Source organism: Acomys minous (genome assembly GCF_964271855.1).
Source record: "Acomys minous genome assembly, chromosome: 15".
Lineage (NCBI taxonomy): Eukaryota > Metazoa > Chordata > Mammalia > Rodentia > Muridae > Acomys > Acomys minous.
Genome location: NC_140497.1, coordinates 56,700,160 through 56,720,245, shown reverse-complemented (window position 1 = coordinate 56,720,245; position 20,086 = coordinate 56,700,160). Strand labels below are relative to the sequence as shown.

The 20,086-nt window shown below is 41.6% G+C and overlaps 1 protein-coding gene across 1 annotated transcript in view; it reads left to right on the top strand.

The window, feature by feature from the left end:
* CNGA1 (cyclic nucleotide gated channel subunit alpha 1) overlaps nucleotides 1-20,086 on the top strand; it is a 45,386-nt gene that overhangs the window by 15,004 nt on the left and 10,296 nt on the right. Inside the window, exons 2-4 of the mRNA XM_084760157.1 lie at nucleotides 16,244-16,364; nucleotides 17,095-17,196; nucleotides 19,629-19,691. Of these exons, the coding sequence (XP_084616283.1) occupies nucleotides 16,258-16,364; nucleotides 17,095-17,196; nucleotides 19,629-19,691 (272 nt within the window). The 5' untranslated portion in view covers nucleotides 16,244-16,257. The remainder of the gene's footprint in view (nucleotides 1-16,243; nucleotides 16,365-17,094; nucleotides 17,197-19,628; nucleotides 19,692-20,086) is intronic.

Here is a 20,086-nt window from a genome sequence, read left to right as displayed (position 1 = left end):
TGCCCTCTTCTGGCCTTCACAGGCACCACATGCATACACTGCCATACATGTAGACAAAACACTCATAAACATAAAAATGACCTTAAAACAAAAAATAAAGCGAAGGTGCTTATACAGTGGTCTTTTGTTGTTAAACAGAATTTTATTTATTAAATATTAGTTTCCACACCACAAAAATATATCAGATAAGATAAGGACAAACATAAAGAACAAAGGAAGAGTGCTGAGGATTCAGTATTTAACAGGACACTAGTTAACATTGACATATTTATCCTTTCTGTATGCATGTATATCCTTTTAATAAAATGCTATTACTATATATATTGTTTTAAATTCTGCTTTCTCTACCTAATTATGTATTTATGCATATTGTTAAAAATGCTCCTTAAGTAAATGTATTTGTTTCCTATAAAATTGATGTGTAATCAAATACAAAATCCAAGCAATGCAAAACCATTTAATTCTAGACTTTTCAGAGTTACAATCTTATAGTTGTTTGTATCTCCCCACTCCTTTATTGCTAATAGATTTTTTCTTCATACAATATATTCTGATTACAGTTCCTTCTCCATTTTTTTTCTTTTTTCTTTTTTTCTTTTTCCAAGACAAGGTGTCTCTGTGTAGCCTTGGCTGTCCTGGACTCACTTTGTAGACCAGGCTGGCCTTGAACTCACAGCGATCCACCTGCCTCTGCCTCCCGAGTGCTGGGATTAAAGGCGTGCGCCACCACGCCCAGCTCTCCTATTCTTCCCACTTTCTTCCCATCTAGATCCATTCCCTGTCTTTCTCTCACTAGAGAAGAGCAGGCTTCCAAGAGATAACAGCAGAACATAAAACAAAACAAAACAAAACAACAACAACAACAATAAAAACACAGCAGGATAAGCCAAAAATCATCACATCAAAGTTAGATAAGGCAAACAAACAGAAGGAAAAGTGCCCAAGAGAAGGCACAAGAATCAGAGACCCACCCATTCACACACTCGGGGAGCCCCATTAAAACACTAAACTGAAAGCTATATTATGTATGCAGAGGACTCGGTGCAGCATTCTGTGTTTTCGTTCAGCAACCTAAGTCTTATTTAATGCCTTGATGTGGTGAACGGCTGTGAACTCCTGACCCTCCTCCTCCCAGCTCTCAGTCCTGGGATTACAGACGTGAGCCAACTATTTACAGTGCAATGAAAGCTCTTTATCAACCGGACTACATTCCCTGGGCAATAGTAATCTTTTAAGACACATTTTGAACTAATGGAGAATTGCTGCTCTTGTAGAGGACCTGGGATTGGTTCTCAGCACCCAGATCAGATGTCTCACAATTGTCTCTAACGCCAGTTCTAGAGGATGCAATGCCCACTTTTATCTCTGCAAGCACTCACTACATGCATATGGTACACATACATACATACATACCACACATAAATAAAAATTTGAAGGTGCATACTTTACTTTTAAATAAAACACTACAAATAATGCATAAGTAACAAATAAAACATCTATAGTAAAACTTGGGACCATTTGCGCTGAAACCACCAAGACAGGGGAAGCTTCTGTTGAGTTTAGCCATCTTCAGATAATACTCCCAAGAGACAGAACTATGAACTGCAAAATACATCAACCATCTTTGCTGGAAAATTGTTCTTTAGAATTTGCATATTACGCAAATTTTACATAATGCTTACAAAAATCTATCATCCAATTTGTTTGCAATTTATATAGAAGTAGTTCACTACTTGGGTGACATATATACATGACTTCTAAATATATCAATAGAACTACATATATATCATTATATATTTGTATATACACATACATGTATACTTCTAATGGTAATTAAGATTATATGCATTGAATTTCTATACAAGCCATAACCTGGGCAACAGATACTTACTAACACAAGCAGATGACTTCGGAAAGTTCAAATCAAAGTCCAGCTACAGTTTCAGGACCAGTTGGTTAATGATGCTTCACACATAGCCACCATTTATTACATATGTGTTGATAATTCAATGACAGAATCCAACCAAGACCATTACCAAGGGTATGAACCTGTAATTAACATAAATGCAATGTAACCGACTCATCAACATGAGAGCCTGTTCAACTTTATTGATACACACATCCCAAGCCTCATTGCAAAAATGTTTACCTATCAGACAGAGAAAAACTTTAAATCTGACAGTTTCCAGCATGGGTCAGGAGAAAGAGGCAAGCTTGTATGGGGCTAGCAGAATGTCAGATGGACAGCCATCACAGCAGCAATATGGTTGGTTTTAGTGACCAGAGCAGTGAAGACACACAAAGGATATTTACCACAGCCCAATATGCAGCAAAAGCAATAAAAAAATCATAGTAGTAAAAATAATTGAAAACACATTTTTATTAATAGTCAAGACAGAAAAGGGGGCAAAATATAGAGGTTTAATAAAGCTACAATATTAACATGATATATTATGAAACTGAGCAGCTCTGTGTAGATTAGCATAATTTCAAAATAGAAATTCTACAGCTTCCAGTAGAAAAAAAGCAAATTATGTAGACTTATGTTTTGTGGCCTGAGACGCATGCCTCACACTGTACATTGGCTGTGGTTGCTTGAGTAGATGTTTAAAAGGTCAGAGAGACGAGGAGGAACACAGCCAGTTTACAGTAGTGGCTGCATCAAAGGAGGAAGGTAAGAGGGAAGGCAGGAATAGGACTGGGGGTCCTCACACATAGACACGTGCACCCTCACTCATACACACACTCATGCACGGCACGCATGCATATGTATGTGCACACAGCTAAAAATTAATCTTAAAGAAGATGATTAATTGGGTAGCATTTTCTAGACTAGCTTGGAGACAACATGAGGTTGGACTTGAATAAACACCTTAAAAAGCCTTCGCCAAAGAGAAGTCGTAAAACACACCTCACAGGTTCGAGTCGGGATTAAATGAGAGAGTGGAAGCAGAGGCAAAATCCCCATAGGAATTGACTGTGTGGGACCCTGACAGAAGAAAATGGAAGGGAAAAGGGTCAAAGATAAGCCATGCCAGATTTAATAACCCTGGCAAGTGCAGGCAAGATGTGTGGCTAGAGGAAGTAAGGAAGTGGGGCCGTGTAGTACTTAGAATGAGCAAAGGAATGGAATGTGGTGCAGGGATCGAGCAGGTGGTGGCGGCTGCCACCGTGGAAGTGTATGATGGTTTACGTCAGTTGCCACTTTGACCGGCCCCATAGGAAGCGAGCCCCTGGGCATGCGTGTGGGTGACTATCTGGGTCACATTCATTGAGATGGGGAGCCCTGCCTTAACCGAGGACTACATTATTTCATGGACTTTGGTCCTGGGCCAAATAAAAAGCAAAGTGCCACGACTGCACTTCTTTTTTGAGGCTAACCAACAGGTTAGCTAATTGGACATATAGACTGCTAAATGGGGCATTTCAGCCTGATACTGGAACCCTAGGCAAATAGCTGGAGCTGGGGAGGTCACGCCCTAGAGGGGAACCCACTCCTGCCATTTTCCTAAACCAGCGCAACTTCTTTTCTTCTTCTTTTTTTTTTTTTCAAGACAAGGTTTCTCCGTGTAACCGCCTCATCTGTCTGTGGTAGAACTCACTTCGTAGACCAGGCTGGCCTTAAATTCACAGAGACCTGCCTGCCTCTGTCTCCTGGGTGCTGGTTAAAGGCATGGGCCACCATGTCTGGCTTAAGTGTAATTTAAGTGCATTCTAAATACTTAAGGCCACATAAGTGTAGTTTTCAACCTTTCAGACGGACTGTGGCAGTGGTTCTCAACCTGTGGGTGGTGACTCTTTTGGGGGCCACACATCCCGCGTATTAGACGTTTTCTATTACAATTCTTAAGAGTATAGCAAAGTTACAGTTACGGCAGCAACAAAGGAACTTTATGCTTTAGCGGTCACCACAACATGAGAAACCATTAACGTGTCACAGCAAGGAAGGTCGCCACCGGACTGTGCAATATTCCTCATAGAATGTTTGAGTTCCTAGGCATTCAGTAAACACTTCTTAGTTTCTCTATCCCTCAGCCTTAAAGTACAGAGGTGGAAGGCGACATCTAGGTCCTTCCCGTGTGTCTGCCCTCATGCTGTCCACCGTTGTCACAGCAGGATGTAAAAACTCTAGTGAGTCGCAGGGACAGTTCCCCTGAAGCAATTACGAATGTTTTGCCTGGAGCCTGAAGAACTGATGATGCACAGACTGAAGATGCTAATAGAACCACTTAGGAAGTCCAGGGCTTCCCTGCCCCAGACTGCTTGCTCCATCTCAGCACCCACTACACCCTCATCCTTTCCCATGAGGATCTGAACTTCTGCTACTCCTTGTCCTGCGTATCCACTGAGCTCCGTATTCATCAAATTATCAGACACATGGGGCACCAGTGTCCTTCTGGAGGAGTGTCCTGCCATTCTGGGTCGCCTCAGTAGCCGTGCAATACACTATTGTCTTTCTCCACTCTGGTGACCTCCTCTTTATTTCCACCATGGTCTCGCAGGCCCCTGCCTCAAAGGGGCTTCCCGCGTTCATCAGGGATCCTTGATTCCTGCTGTCCACTTGGAGCTCTGTTTTTCCCCATTAGACATGCACTTCAAACTTCTTGATACCCTTGTCCCCTTGACTTCTCCTTCCCTATTACGTTTCCATGTTCTGGCATCTCCTTCTCAAACCCTAGAACATGCCGTATTCCATGTATCATACAAACTCTTCATCTTTTACAGGCTTGGACTTACCCAGCCACCCTACCCACTCCCAGGCTCGGTTGAGGTGCAGCCCAGGATTTTCCCAACACCTGCCTTCCCCCACCCCCCTCCTTCTCATTGGAACCGCTGAGTCCTGTGACACAGAGGCCGTTGCATCCTAGCACTGCCTGCTCTGCTACTGCATCATTTGGTGCCTAGTGCTACATTATAACCCGTCCATTGCTTGCTGCCCTGGCCATGGCCGGTTGCCGGTGAAAGCGAGACTTCTGTGCTTCTGTCTCTCTGTAAGTTATCATTAAACTGTAAAATGGGCGATGCCTCACTTAGAAACCTCCAACCCTCATTTTCTTTCAGAAAATAGGGCATTCAGTCAGTATATCTGTGACCTTGACACCGCATTTACTCCCATGCACTACTCTCTGCCATCTGTGTGCACCTATGTGGTTTTCTGAATACACCTTCTTTGTTTTTGTTTGTTTAGTAGTTTTTCTTTTCTTTTTTTTCTTTTCTTTTTTTTTTTCTTACCTACTAATGCTAGAATCCTTTTTGGATCAGTGTCCAGGATTTTGGCCAAGAATGCTCTAGGCTTCCTTTGTCTTTTCAGGGAAATTTCTAAGTTCCCTGAGGAGGAGTCGGTGAATCTCTTCTTGGCTGCTATAATCCCTCTGGACTGGTCCATTTCTGTATGGGCATAAATGCTCTTGCTGCTCTGTGTTGCTTCCATCCATTTCCAAATGTGTTGTCTGGCGATAAATGATGCTTTCACAGGTGTGCCTACCTGGTAATCCAGTGCAGAATTCCAGTAGGAGCTCAGTGTGAAGGGCACGAGACTAGGTTAGTGAGTGACCTGGATGGGCCTTTAGTGTGGGCTGGCCTTGTTTTATCTGTGTGCTTCAAATTAAGCCACTGTTTCTGCATCATTCCCTGTGCTGGTTGTTTTTTGTTCAATTGGACACAAATCTAGACGTATTGAGAAAAGGAAGTCTCAACCAATGAATTGGCCTCCATCAGATTCGGAAGGCCATGCCAATGGGACATTTTTTGGTTGGCCCCAGTTTAATGATCTTGGGAAAGGGAGTTGGAAGTGTAGTCTGGGATGAATGTTAGAGGTTTGAAACAACTTCTATACATGTAGAAAGAGGGTTGATGACCAATATTAAGGACCAAGTTGAGACTCTATAGGAATAATTAATGGTGCATAGAATCTACCGTATCCTTTATCTACCAGATTGACCTTTCTAAAGTTCATGTGGGATGATATAATTTTCTTCCTTAAAGTCTTCAAAGATTCTTCAGTTCCCTTGGGAAAGACATGAGTTCCTATCTTAACAAACTACCTTTACTTTCACAGATCTGTTCTTCAGTGCCTCTCTGGGTGTGGAAATTAAATCAGATTAATTTATATGGTCCAGGTGGGCCATCTCCCTCTTACTTCTATGCTTTTGGCTGAGCACCCACTTCCACTTGAACAATCTTACCTACTTGTGCCCCCTCCCCCCATTTTCCATTTCATTTCACTGCTTCCTCTATGGGTCCCAAAAGCTCTAGGTGAATGTGGGAGACTTGAAACAACTTGATATTGACATTGATCATATGAGATGTATGTCTTTATACTTTTTAGCATATAAGTACAAATTTTAATTTTTACATTGACCTTTTAATCCTTAAAACTTCATAGGTTTATTTACTTCTATTTTTTGAAGTTTGTTTAGTCTTCTTTCTCTATTGTATCACTTGCAAATAGTTTTATTTCTCCTCTTATAATTAGAATATCTTCTCTCCCTTATTACAAGTTAGAACCTCTAATATAATATAAACTAATGCTAGAGAACTGGCAGTTTGTTTTTGATGTTGTGGGAAATGTCTTCTGTTATGTTCTTCATCAGAATGAGCCTTCGGCCCCTTTTCATTCTTTACAATTCTAACTATTGGCTGAGCCTACCTTTGTTATGTTGAGTTATCTTGGTTTTGCTTTAAGTATTATTAGTAGTATATTAATTGTATAGAATACCATGTTTCATTATGACATTTTCACGCATGTATACACATGTCCCTAATTTTTTCAGGGATTTTTATCAATGATGTTAAAGTTATTAAAATGTCTTCGGTGCATCTACTAAGATAACCATATGACTTTTGTTATTGATACTATTGGTGTGGTATACATGTTTATTGGTTTGAGAAGACTGATCCATCTCTGCTGTCCTGGGGAAGTCTCCACTTGGCTAGTTATGGTGAACTGCTTCCTCTTGTGCCCTAGGTTCAGAATGCTGTTGTTTAGGATTTCTGAGTTTCTGTTTATCAATGGCACTGTCCTATCATGTTCTTTATGCTGTATTCTTATCTGATTGGGGCATTAAGGTAATGCTAGCCTTCTAGAAAGTGTTCGGAAAAATTCCTTCTCTTTTGTTTTTCAGTAACTTAAAGAGACCTGACATCACTTCTTCTTTAAATGATTGATCTAACTCATTTGGCTTATGCTGTTCTTTGATGGGGTCTTTTTTATTATTGATTACATATCAGTACTTGATATTTATATAATTAGGTTTTCTATTTATTCATGATCTGATCTTTTAAATTTTGTGTGCATCTATGGATTTTTCCATAACTTCTAGGTTATCATATTTGTTACTATGTATTTTTCTGTGATAATCCTGTTAGATCTTTTCCATTTCTGCACCATCAGTTGCACTGCCTCCTTTTTATCTTTGATTTTATTTATTGGAAGTTCTCCTTTTTGCTTGTCATGCTTGCTTGTTTTTCGAAAGAACAAGCTCTTTCGCTGTCTTTGGTAACTTTCGGTCTCTATTTCATTTATTTTGGCTTTGGCCTTTATTATTTCTTCCCTTTTATTAGTTTTTTATATGTCTTGTACTTGCCTGTCTAGTTCCTCCAGAACAGCAGTTCTCAACTTTCCCAATGATGTGGCCCTTTAGTACAGCTCCTCATAGTGTGGTGACCCCAACCATAACGTTATTTTTGTTGCTATTTTGTTGTAAGTTTGCTACTGTTATAAACAGTAATGCAAATATCTGTGTTGTCTGATGGTTTTAAGTAACTCCGGTGAAAGGGTTGTTCTAACCCCAAAGAGAGAGCCATAGCCCACAGGTTGAGAACCATTGCTCTAGCTTCCATGAATGGTTGTTCAGTGAAGAATTTCCAGCTTCTATGATGTGTACTCACTGCACAAGCTTTCCCTTTCCTGTGCCCCACAGAACTCGGCATGCTATGCCTGCACTTTCATGTGTTTCAAGAAAAATGAAAAATTTCTACTAAATTTCTTCATTCAGCTACTGGTTGTGCAAAAGTAAGTTATTTGTTTTCTACATATTTATATCACTTCTAAAGTTTTCTGGTTTCTACATTTAGTGCACTGCAGTCTGATAAGACACTTAAAATAGTTTGTTATGGTTTATTTTGTGGTCTGTCTAGGAGAATGTTTCATATACGAAGGAGGAAAATGTGTATTAGCAGCCAGTGGGCAGAAAGTTCCATAGAAGTCTATCTCATCCTTTTGGTCTGGGGCATGATTTCTTTTACTCATTTTTTTATCTTAAGTTTTTTTCACTTTAACATTAATTTAGTAATTAGTTCATATATATATATATGAAATAATTCTAATCACATTCACCCTCTCTTATACCTGACCCATCCTCAATGGTCCTCCACCAACAAGCCACCCTCTCATGATCATATCTTTTGGGTTTCACTTTGTAGCCACCGTGTTTAACGAAGGCCATCCATATGGGCATAGGTATGGAGCTATCCATTTGGAGCATGGGTAATTGAGCTGTCACTTTACCACTAAGGACAAGGACTCCCATCTTCTAGCAGCACGTAGTTGCCAACAGTTCCTTGGCCAGCCGTGGGGTCTCATGAGCCCTTGCCCCATCCATAACTGAATGTTGACTGGTTCCATCTTGCCTAGGCCCTGTGCAGGCAACAGCAGCTATGGCATGTTTAGGAATGCAATAACCACGTCATGCCCAGAAGCCAGCACTTTATGACTCGCTCTCTATTGTCCACCACTTACCTTCTTCCTGCCCCCTTTTCTTTGACAGTTCTTGATCCTTGGAAGGGTGATATGGATACCCAGTTAGAGGTTTAACAACATATCCTTTTAGTAAAACAGAAGCAGTGGGTTCACCCCTAACATCTACAATCTCCCCAGATATTGGCCTATGGTCTGATCTACAGCACCAGGCATGAGCTTACTCCTATAGAGTGGGCTTCATATCCAATCAGAATGAAGTTGGTTACATCCAGAACAATCATTTATACCAGTGGGCCTGGAAAATTGGTATTGTAGAGCTAAGAGGCACAGGTAGGGATGACCACTGGTGACTCTTCTTCCTCGGCGGCTTGCATATCAACTTCCGCCATGGCGAAAGCTGAGAGCAGGGAGGGAGGGAGCTTCCAGCTGAGTTCTGCATGATCTTTCTATGTCAAAATCCAAAGTGTATGTTATCTTCAGCTAAAAGATTTTGCTGCCTGCTTCTTGTGGTTAACAAAGAAGAGCGGTAATTCCGGGGTTAACAAAGAACAGTGGTAATAAGCTGTATTGTTTGGTGGCACCCTTGACCAAGAGCTCAAAGGGAAGTAACTTAAACCTGCCATTGCTGCCTTCAGTAAATACTGTGTGGCTTCTCAGAGGAGCATTATTCACTCAGGAAGGGGACTCTTCAAACTTTTAAAAATTATGTTTTTAGTTAGCTTATAAAGTAATAGGTTTCCATATGGCTTCTTCATACTTTCTTGATTTTGGCTTCCTCTTCCCCCTAGTATTTTGTCCAGCCCGTGCTCCTACCTCCACGCCTCCGTTTAACCTTGCTGCCCCAGCACACCTCCTTCTGCTTTCATATCTCATGTGCTCTACTGTCCTCACCTCTCTGAAGACCTCCCCACTCCACTGTGGCCTCTTTCTGTATTTCAGGTCTTCACAGTCATTCCAAGACAAACATGGAAATTTAAATATTCAAAACTTTTATCTGCATATGAGAAATAGTATGTGGCATTTGACTGAACCTAAGTTACCTTGCTCAGTATGTTTTCCAGTTACATCAATTTTCTTACATATATCATAATTTCATTTTCTTTTATAGCTGAAGACAATCCCATTGTATACATGTGCCACATTTTCATTGTCCATTCATCAGTTGATGGACATTTAGATTGATTCCATTTTCCTAGCTATTGTGAATACAGCATTAATCAACATGAATGTACAAGTATTCCTATAGCAGGATATAGAGATCTTCAGGTATATTTCCAGGAGTTGTATATCTGGGTCATATGGTAGTTGTATTTTTTTTTCTGAGAAACTTTCAAACTGATATCAATAGTGGCCTCATACATTTACCCTCAACAATATATAAGAGCTCCTGGGGTAAGGCTTCTTAAACATTTCTTTTTTGTTTGTTTTTCATTTTGTTTTTGGTTTTTGGTTTTGTCTTTTGTTTTTTGAGACAGGGTCTCTCTGTGTAGCCTTGGATGTCCTGGGCTCGCTTTGTAGACCAGTTTAGCCTCAAACTCACAGCGATCCACCTGTCTCTGTCTCCTGAGCACTGGGATTAAAGGCATGTGCCACCACGCCTGGCCATTAAACATTTCTACCTGTGACCCCTGATAAATTTTCATGTGATTCTCTCTAAGTCTATAGGTATAAAAAACAGGTGTATAAATCAAACACATAGAGATAAACCATGAAAAAAATTCAGAGGAAACAGTAGCCTTGAATCTCGATGGAGGTGTTTTGGACACTGTTTGCTGGTGCCATGTGATGCAACCGCTTGTGCTCTGCAGACTGCACATACTATGTATTAAGAACTAAGGCTGCAGTGAAGCCTCACAAAGCAATTGGGTTGTCAGAAACACCTCACATTCATGACAGTTTGGATTTTGAACCAACTTTTGGTTACATTGAGAATCTTTTCAGTGTTGCCAAAAAAAAAATCTGTGACCCCAACATTCAGTTGTGTTAGCCGCAAGTGGGTTTGGAACCTATGATTTAAGATACTTCTTCAAGGAAGGATAAAAGCTACAATTATCTGTGGGTATAAGGATATGTATCTTGAATATAGTTAGAAATTATATTGGTTTAAGAAAATGTCAGTAGTAGGTTCTTCTCTAGAGTCTATGACTTACCTATCCCTGGGGTGGCTTTAAGCACAATTAGACAGTTGTTGGTTACTCCACGATAAAGGTGCCGCTATTGCACCACTGGGCATCCCTTGCAGGGCCTATTATTGTTGTGGCCTATAGACTTCATGGCTGGATAGAGTTGATTACTTTTCTCCCTTGGCAGCTTGTATAGCACTTTTGGAAACTGTGAGATCTAGAAGTTATGATCTAGGGTAAAATTTAGCTGCTATGTCTTTGCTAATTGCCTGTTTAGGATACAATTTAATGCTGCCATTTCTCTGTTATTTGTCATGACTTGTCTGTTACATTACAGCTATTATTGTCTTGTAACTCTTGTTCTGTTTTATACAATTGCTATGGTTGTGTTTGTGTGTAATGGTTATTGTGTTGCATAAAACTGTTATTGTATTACAGTCATTTATTCCAGGTATGTTACTATTACTATTTTCTTCTTCTTCTTCTTCTTCTTCTTCTTCTTCTTCTTCTTCTTCTTCTTCTTCTTCTTCTTTTTCTTCTTCTTCTTCTTCTTCTTCTTCTTCTTCTTCTTCTTCTTCTTCTTCTTCTTCTTCTTCTTCTTCTGGGGGGGGTGGGACAGGGTTTCTCTGTGTAGCCTTGGCTGTCCTGGACTCACTTTGTAGACAAGGCTGGCCTCAAACTCACAACAATCCACCTGCCTCTGCCTCCTGAGTGCTGGGATTAAAGGTGTGCGCCACCATGCCTGGCTCCTACTATCTTTAGATATTTTATGACAGCAAGTAAAGTTGCTTTAAAAAAAAACTTTCTTGTTTCAATTTTAATCAACCAAATATATATTTTGGAGCTCAAGAATTTGATTAAAGATTATTTCTACCTCTTAATTTTCTCAAAATATTGGAATATTTATCAATGTTTGTTTCAAATTAATTGAGTTTACTTAGAACGGTTCTTTTAAATTCTCTTCCTGAGAGTTCCTCCATGTTGATTTTTATCAAGTTGGTTTCTGTCACCTTAGTAAACAAGGTCAAGGTTCGTGCTTGCATGTGACTTGGTCTTCGTTTAAAGGATTGGGTACCCTGAGCTTCTGAATTTACCTCTGTGCTAGACTTGGCTTTGTTTGCCTGTGTGTTCAGGAAGAATGAGAAAAATACTTAGAAAGAGGAATCTGTTGCCGTAGCCACCCTCTGGGCCCAGGGTGAGCTCAGATACTGTGTTCATAGTTACCTGCCTGTGATCTGACACTACAAGATCTGTCTCGCTCAGGGAACAGTTAGTTACCATGGGCGGAACTGTTTCAGGTTCCTGTATGACAGACATCAATGCCACAAATGCTACCAATCTGTACCACACCCTGGGCCCTCCGTAAAGACCAGAACAACACAGCATGTGAGGAGTCCCACACACACAAAGGCTTACCTCTTATTTGTTTGGTTTGTTTTGTTTTTGTTTGTTTGGGGTTTTTTGTTTTTTGTTTGAGACGAGGTTTCTCTGTGTATACCCCAGCTGTCCTGGAACTCATTCTGTAGACCAGGCTGGCTTCAAACTCAGAGAGCTCTGCTTGCCTCTCTTCCTGAGTGCTGGATTAAAGGTATGCACCACCACTTCCTGGCAAAAGGCATACCTTTTAACATTTTGTTAGCTAAAAAATATTTTTAATTGAAATAAAATTACCTGACTTCCTCTCTCCAGTCCCTCCCAGCTACAGTCCTTTGAACCTCTCAAGTTGACAGCCTCTTTATCTTTGATTATATTTAGTATGCATGTATGTACAAGTGTAAATATATCCTTCTGGACCCATTTTTTGTCGTTTGTGTGTACATGGTTTCAAGGCTGACCACTCTGCATTGGGCACCCAGTAAGAAGGCTTGTCTCTGGAAGAGGTTAATTCCCCTTCTCCCATCAGCCAACGGCTACCTGTAGTTCTTTGTGTTGGAGGTGAGACCATAAGAATTTCCCCCTTCCCTGTTACCATGTCCACTGATATTGCTACTGCTCAGTCTTGTCTATGCAGTCACCTCTAGGAAAGATGGTTTTACAACAGACTTCCTGGTACCCTGGCTCTTAAAATCTTAACCCCTCCACTTCATTGATGTTCTCTGAGCCGTAGATGCAGGAGCTGGGATGTATATGTAGCTGTTGGGGTTGTGCTCTCCACTATCCGTTAATCTCTGTCCTGTTGTATATACACATTTTAAAAACTAAAAATAAAAATCTGTGGCTTTTTCTTCATAACATGTTTTCACTCAAAAGTAAAATAATTAAAACAAGGAATTACATTTTAGGTACACAGGACTTGGTGTGGGACTGATACATAAATTTTTAAAAGATTTAGTATATGCAAAATATTATGCTGATAGACTTTCCCAAAGAATCAGGCCCCTCAGCACCTGTGTATTCAGAGCTAGACGCAGAGAATTATGGGGACCAAAAATGTGTGATGAATTCCTTTCTCAATAAATTACTGAAGGCTCAGAGGAGGCAAGAGAACTGTTTTATGATTGGCAAATAGGATTCTTTTGAGAAAACAGTGAAGAATTTGTGTTACAGGGATTAGAGCTCTTGTAAGGGACCTGAGTCTAGAGTTAAGCATCCAAATTGCAGCTCACAGGTGTCTGTCACTCCAGTTACAGGGGATCCTATGCTTGCTTCTGACCTTTGCATGCTCTTGCACATACACGGTGCACATATGTATACTCAGGTGCACGTGCACACATGCACACACATACAGACATACGCACTATATAAATCAATATTAAAAATTATCCATGTTATGGGTGCAACATGATCATAAATGTAAACATGCCTGCCCAGTACAGCTGTACAGTGCTGAGGAGTAGTCAAAGCTGATCAAGGTCTCTAGATTTTAGAAACCTCAATATCGTTTCTACCCAGAAACATCAGTTTTATAGGTGATAGAACATTCCTGGGATGGAGGAAGGGTATTTCTGCACCACTATTATCTTTAGCTGTATACGTACTTGTGTATGTGTGTGTGTGCATGTGTGTGATCAAGGCAAGTACACATAAGTGTGGCAGTCAGAGGTTGACACTGGGTGTCTTTCTCTCTACTCACTGACTCTGGATCATGCTGATCAGCTAGACTGGTTGGCACAGAGTCTCAGGGAGTCTCCTGTCTCTGTTTTAGGCATGCATCTCCACACACAGCATTGTATGGGTTCTGGGGATCAAACTCAGATCCTCATGGTTACACGGAAAGCACATTGCAACTGAGCCATTTGCAGGCCAACTTTCCTTACATTTCTTCTGCTTGCTAACTTGGGACATACTTTGTAGTGATTCTTTGGTCTGTCAGTAAATGACCTATGAATACATTGAAGGAAACAGTGGTTTAGACCAGTACAAAACTTTGCAGTAAATTCTGGAATTTGCTGTGTGCATCTTCAAACAGCCACAGAAAAGTGTTAGCCATTAGCACTCTATGTCTATGTGGTGCGTATGCATATTTCCATGTGTGTACATGCATGTGGAGGCCAACTATTTATGTCAGGTGTCTTCCTTGATCCCTTTCCATCTTATTGATATATTGAGCCCAGAGCTCATTAATTTGGCCATTCTAGGTAGCCAGTTGCCAGGGGATCCTGTCTCCTCCTCCGCAGTTCTGGGATCACAGACAGGTTGCCAAGCATGTCTGGCATTTACATGGGTTCCAGGAGTCTAACTCGGGTCCTCATGCTAACATGGCAAGTACTTTACCTATTTACTGAGCCCTCTCCCCAGACCCAGCATTGTTACTCTCATATTTCCCTAAATAATAAAATCTCAGCCTTTCTTTCCCCCCTCGCAGTCTCCACCTTCCTTCTTGTTTTCCTTTTCATCCCTCTCTCTGTCTTTTCCCTTATTCTCATTTTTGACTGTCTTTACAACATCCTGTGACAGTCAAGAAAATAATTTTTTCATTTTCAGATACTAGACAGCACACCTGTTTTTCCTTGTCTCCTTTCTCCCCCTCTTAGCTTTAATTTGGGGGACCAGGACCTAATGATCATTGCAAGACTTGGGGGTAACAGGCTCCAGGCTGAGTTCAAAACATGCTTACCAAACAGCATCGGAGACCTGGCTCACAGAGGAGCTTCTTCCTCTAGAAGGTTAGTGAGAAAGTTGCCACTGCTGCTGTTACATAGGAATGTGTGCTCTAAACTGTGAGCCACTCACACTGTAGCCAGATCCGAAGGCCTCCCCATTCTTTTGTTTGTTTGTTTTTTGTTTTTTCGAGACAGAGTTTCTCTGTGTAGCCTTGGCTGTCTTGGACTCACCTTGTAGACCAGGTTGACCTTGAACTCAGAGATCCACCTGCCTCTGCCTCCCAAGTGCTGGGATTACAGTTGTGTGCCACCATGCCCGGCCTCGTCTTTCCATTCTTGCTATATACCACCTCCACCACCTCCTCCTCCACCACCACCAACACCAACACCGCCACTGTCACAGTGTAAACTTAATGCCTTGAATTTTAGGATTCAGAAGACTAATGACTGACTGGCCAAGGACTTCTGTCTTAGAAAACCAGGTGGTCCCCTTGTCTATTCTTGCTGGCTGTCATGGCAAGGTAGAAAAAATGTTGTTTTTAATCTCAGTTCTGCCTCCCTGGCATCATAGATGTTTATATGACCATCTAATCTTCAGTGACACTGAGAATCTGGGCTGCACAGGAATCAGATGAATGCATGTAATTTTAGGTCATTATGTCTTTGTGAACTGCAAAAGCGCACCATAACGAGAGAGGACTGGATGCTGTTGCCCATTGACTGTATTTAACACCCTAACAAACACTCAAACATCATTGTAAATCCACCAAATTTCTATAACTCATGGAGAAAAGTTATGTGAGTTTAGTTTTTAAATGTAAGAACAAGATTTTGAGCTGGGATAGAAGTCAGTGGTAAAGACCGTGTGTAACATGTGCGAGGCCTCAGTGTCTGTTCTCAACGTCAAAGAAACAGCAATAACATGCTCCCACCACAGGGGGAAAAAAGACAGGATTTGTTCAGTGAGCAACTGCTTCTTAAAGTCTATGATATGCCAAGCACTCCACCACTGTGGCAAAGGTCCCTATCACGGTCATAGTGAAGCTGTGAAGGTAGAATGCGTAGTGATTTATCATATGAGAGAATTATTCAAGTGAGTGCACATTGCTGTAGCAGAGACAGGAGGATACGATTAACATTCTGAAGGGGATGAGTCCTTGGCCTGGGCTTAAGAGATGGGTGGTGCCCCTCCCAGGTATGCATGTGCAAATGCACAGTGCTGTGGAACAGCATGGCTCTGCTGAAGAACCGCAGCTTGAGCACTTTTTCCTCCTCAGTAGATCTCTGTTGTCACAGCGTGGCCACTGTAGTGTGAAGTATAATTGTACAGGCAAACATAAAAGTTCTTCTCTTTAATACGATTTATTCCTTCCCAGATACCAGACTAGCCATGAAGACAAATATTATCAATACGTGGCACTCTTTTGTAAACATCCCCAATGTGATTGTCCCAGCTATTGAAAAGGAAATCCGGCGGATGGAAAACGGAGCGTGCAGGTGAATCTATGCAACCATCTCATGCATTATCTAGGTTTGGTTTCAAGTTGGCTCTATAATTTGTAACTTTAAAATTATAACCTATTTAATTTAGTGAACTTATTTATACTTTGGAACAGTATAACTTGTCCATCGCATGAAGGGTAAGAGGGTGGGTAGTTTTTGGAAGCACTTATTACGTGGCTATGACAAATGCTTCTGTACTCATAAAAAAGGCCTTGACCCATGGAAAATATAAAATCTAAATAGGTGACATTGTTATACATAAATGTGGAAATAGACTTCATGTATATAGAACATGAAGTCTAATAATATAATTTAACAGTGCAATTTTAAATAGTTACCCATAAATGAATAGAGAGTGTGTGCATGCGCCCTTGTGTGTGATTGAATTTTCTGTTAATGGAGTGAGGTATCAGGAAATGACAGTTCATTCACATGTATAAAAATAATCCAAAATTAGGGACTATACTTTTTATTGGACAAACATTGACATTGACCAGTATATCAAGCCGTAGTGTGTGAAAGCTATAGAAAATGTATCTTAATCTTCACTGGGCACTTACTCTATAGAACACTACGCTCCTGCCTCATTCTAATCAAACATGTATTGTGGCTGAGCCTGAGAAGGGATGAAAAGTGATGGGTGAGTGCTCACCTGGATGAGGAGTGGTGCTCCTCTGAGCTGCTTAAAACCTCCTACTCACTTCCGCTTCCCTCTGAACGGCAGCTCCTTTTCTGATGAAGACAATGCCTCTCTATCTGAAGAATCAGAGAATGACGACTCTTTCTTTAGAAACAAGTCACACAGGAGGCCAGGACCGTCACAGAGGTGAGCAGGGTCATCCACCCTCTAGAATGTGTTTTTTTTTTAACTATCACTTGGATGAAAAGCCTTCTCTTCCTTCTGTAGAGTGGGCTTGACAAACGCTCTTGCCATTGACAGAGTATGCAAGATCTCACAAGTACTTTGGTAATTCTGTTCCTTACCTTCGCCCTCCCTTGGAAAACTGCTGGTGTCTAATTATTTATGGCCACAGGGTTCCCAGTTATAAATATGCCCCTTCATGTTCCCTGAGACTAATGCCTGTTTCTCAGGCACTTTGTGTCCTTATGCCTCTCCTGACCTGTGAACCCAGAGGAATAAGGGCCCCGTGTTAGGATTCTGCTACAATCTGCCTACCTGTGATGTCAAAATTGTGGAGCAGGAAGACTGGAGATGGGAGATAAAAATGACAGAAGACAAAAGCAGTAACTGGGACCGGGAGGTGTTGGCTCTGGTTCCTTTATTATGAATTTATTAAACAAAGGGATCTTCCTTACAACCTGACTATGCTAAAGGAAAAGGAAGTTAAGGAGAACAAGAATAAACTTTCCGGGTAGCAATTCCGTGGGGTGAATCCCTTCCGCGTAGCAGCTCTGCGGGGCGAATCCCTGAGCGTCTCCGGCCTGCTAGCAGATCCACTACCCGACTGGAACTGCTCGTTGTCCGTCGTCCGACCACACAGCCTTCCTCCTTCTCGCAGCTGGCGGGGCGGGGATGGGGGGACCCTGGTCTCTTCTCCGGTCCCCTCCTCCCATCGATGGTCGATTTGCAGTACAATAGCCCTACTGGTGTCCCCGTCCTATCCTTAACCAAATGGCTCCTTTCTGTCAATCACAGACACTTCTCTCAGTGGGGTATCAGAGGTCTCTCAACGGGACAAAGCTTCCAAAGATTACTTTCACCTGTGGCCCAGTCACATTCCTTCCACAAGGATGTCTTGCAGAAGCTGATGACTATGCCAAGCAAGTTTGTGAAGAAGCACAGCGCTGTACTGTAGGAGGGAACCGGCTAAGGTCCGCAGAGAGCTAAGTAAGACAGGTGGCAAAGAGAACACAGGGTCTGTCAGACAGAGCTGCCTTAGGACCAAAAACCATAGGCCAGGGGGAAGAGTCAGGTCTTCAGAAACCACCACCTTGGCTCCTTCGAGGAACTGGCTCCAGTCCCAGATTGGCCTTGCCAAGTATGTCCCTGAACAAGGACACAGAACTAAAGTTCCCTTTGTCCTTTCGTCGGCGCCTCTGCAAGAGGCTTGGGTGTGTCTGGCTGCCCACACTCCCTTGATTTCCTGTGTCTTTTAAATTCATCCTTCAGGGTCCTGGATAGCTACATATGAGAAGGTAGGCTATCTTTCTCTAAACTACTGTATCTTGATACAGCCTACTCCCAGGACTGATAGAGTTTATTCCCAGGAAATAAAGTGTGGGATTAGAAGAGCAAAGCCTAACATCCATATGGGGAAATAAAGCAGTCATGTTCAAACATACACTCTTGAAGCCAATGAAGGTTTAAAGTTCTGATCCTGTGCAATGTAGGCTTTTATCTCTTACAACCTATTTTATTTGGGGGTCTTTAATGCCTATACGTCCCTTCCAACTCACCTACCCTATATAGGAGAGAAAAGAGGTTAATGGGGACAGGAAAAGTAGAGCTTTTTAGACTCAGTTCCTTGGGAGGATAAACTCAGCAAAAGTGACGGCTGCCACAGCAGCTGGAGCCCAGAGCAGCAGCCGGAACCGGAACCTCGGAGCATTCTCTGGAGCATTTCTCTCCAGGAGCATTTCTCAGTGGAGTGACGAACAGCCAAACCACGCAAAAACTAAAAAGCCAAGCCTCTGGTTTTGGGTTTATATAGCTCTCCTGTCAGAGTCCTTGCTAGGATGTTTATCAGTTGGCAAGACCATGCCCCCGCAAGAGGCGGTCCCTCTTCTATCAGACAAACACCACGTGTCCTCTCACAGTCTGATTCCAGTGGATAAACACCACACACTAGTCTGTTTCACATCCCACACTTGGGGAAAACATGTTTACATCCACTACAGTGCAGTGTATCTTTTTTGGTTATCTTTCTCTCTCTTTTTATTTCTTTCTGCTGCCTAACTGAAGCTCTCCACCGTGTTTATTAAAATACATTTCCTCCCTCTTTCTGTCTTCTCTGGCTATCTGGGGTCCTTTGGTTGAACTCAGTGTCATCCATTTTGGTTTACTCAACGCCAAAGAGCATGCTAAATTTTGGTGCGAACCATGACAAATAGGCATTTTTTAACCATGTTGGTGCAATGCACTGCCTTCTGGCAGGCTATGCTTTACTGTGCTTTTTAGTCATCTGGTCACTATTCCGTAGCAAGTAGAAAATCATTAAATCATCTGTTTTTCAAGGCCATTTGCTTACTTGAACACTGTGGCCACTGTGATCTCACTGTATATTTTTCCTCTTCCAGGGAGCAGTACTTACCAGGTACTATGGCTCTGTTCAATGTGAACAACAGCAGCAACAAAGAGCAGTAAGTACATCTACAGAAGATTCAAGCAAGTGAAAAGCTAGCAGCATCCAAAGTAGAGCTATAGCTAACCCTTAGCACATAAAGTAATTTAACAGACGTGGCACTCTATTATTTTGCTGTTTGCTAGTTTATATCTGAAAAATGCAGCTGTCCCTACTAAAAGTAATATGTATATATTCTATTCATTTGCTTGAGTATATGTTTTTTAAAAGGTCTGTGTTTTATATGCAGTTGCCCTTCCTTAGGACAGACTGGACCACAAAAGTTATGAAACACAGAACAGTGGACCTTGGGCCACATTTTTCAGGAGGTAACCTCTGAGATAGAGGTCTGTGTGCAGATATTTATTGGATGTGCCCTTTGGAGTGATGCCTGGAATGGAGTTGGGGGTGGCA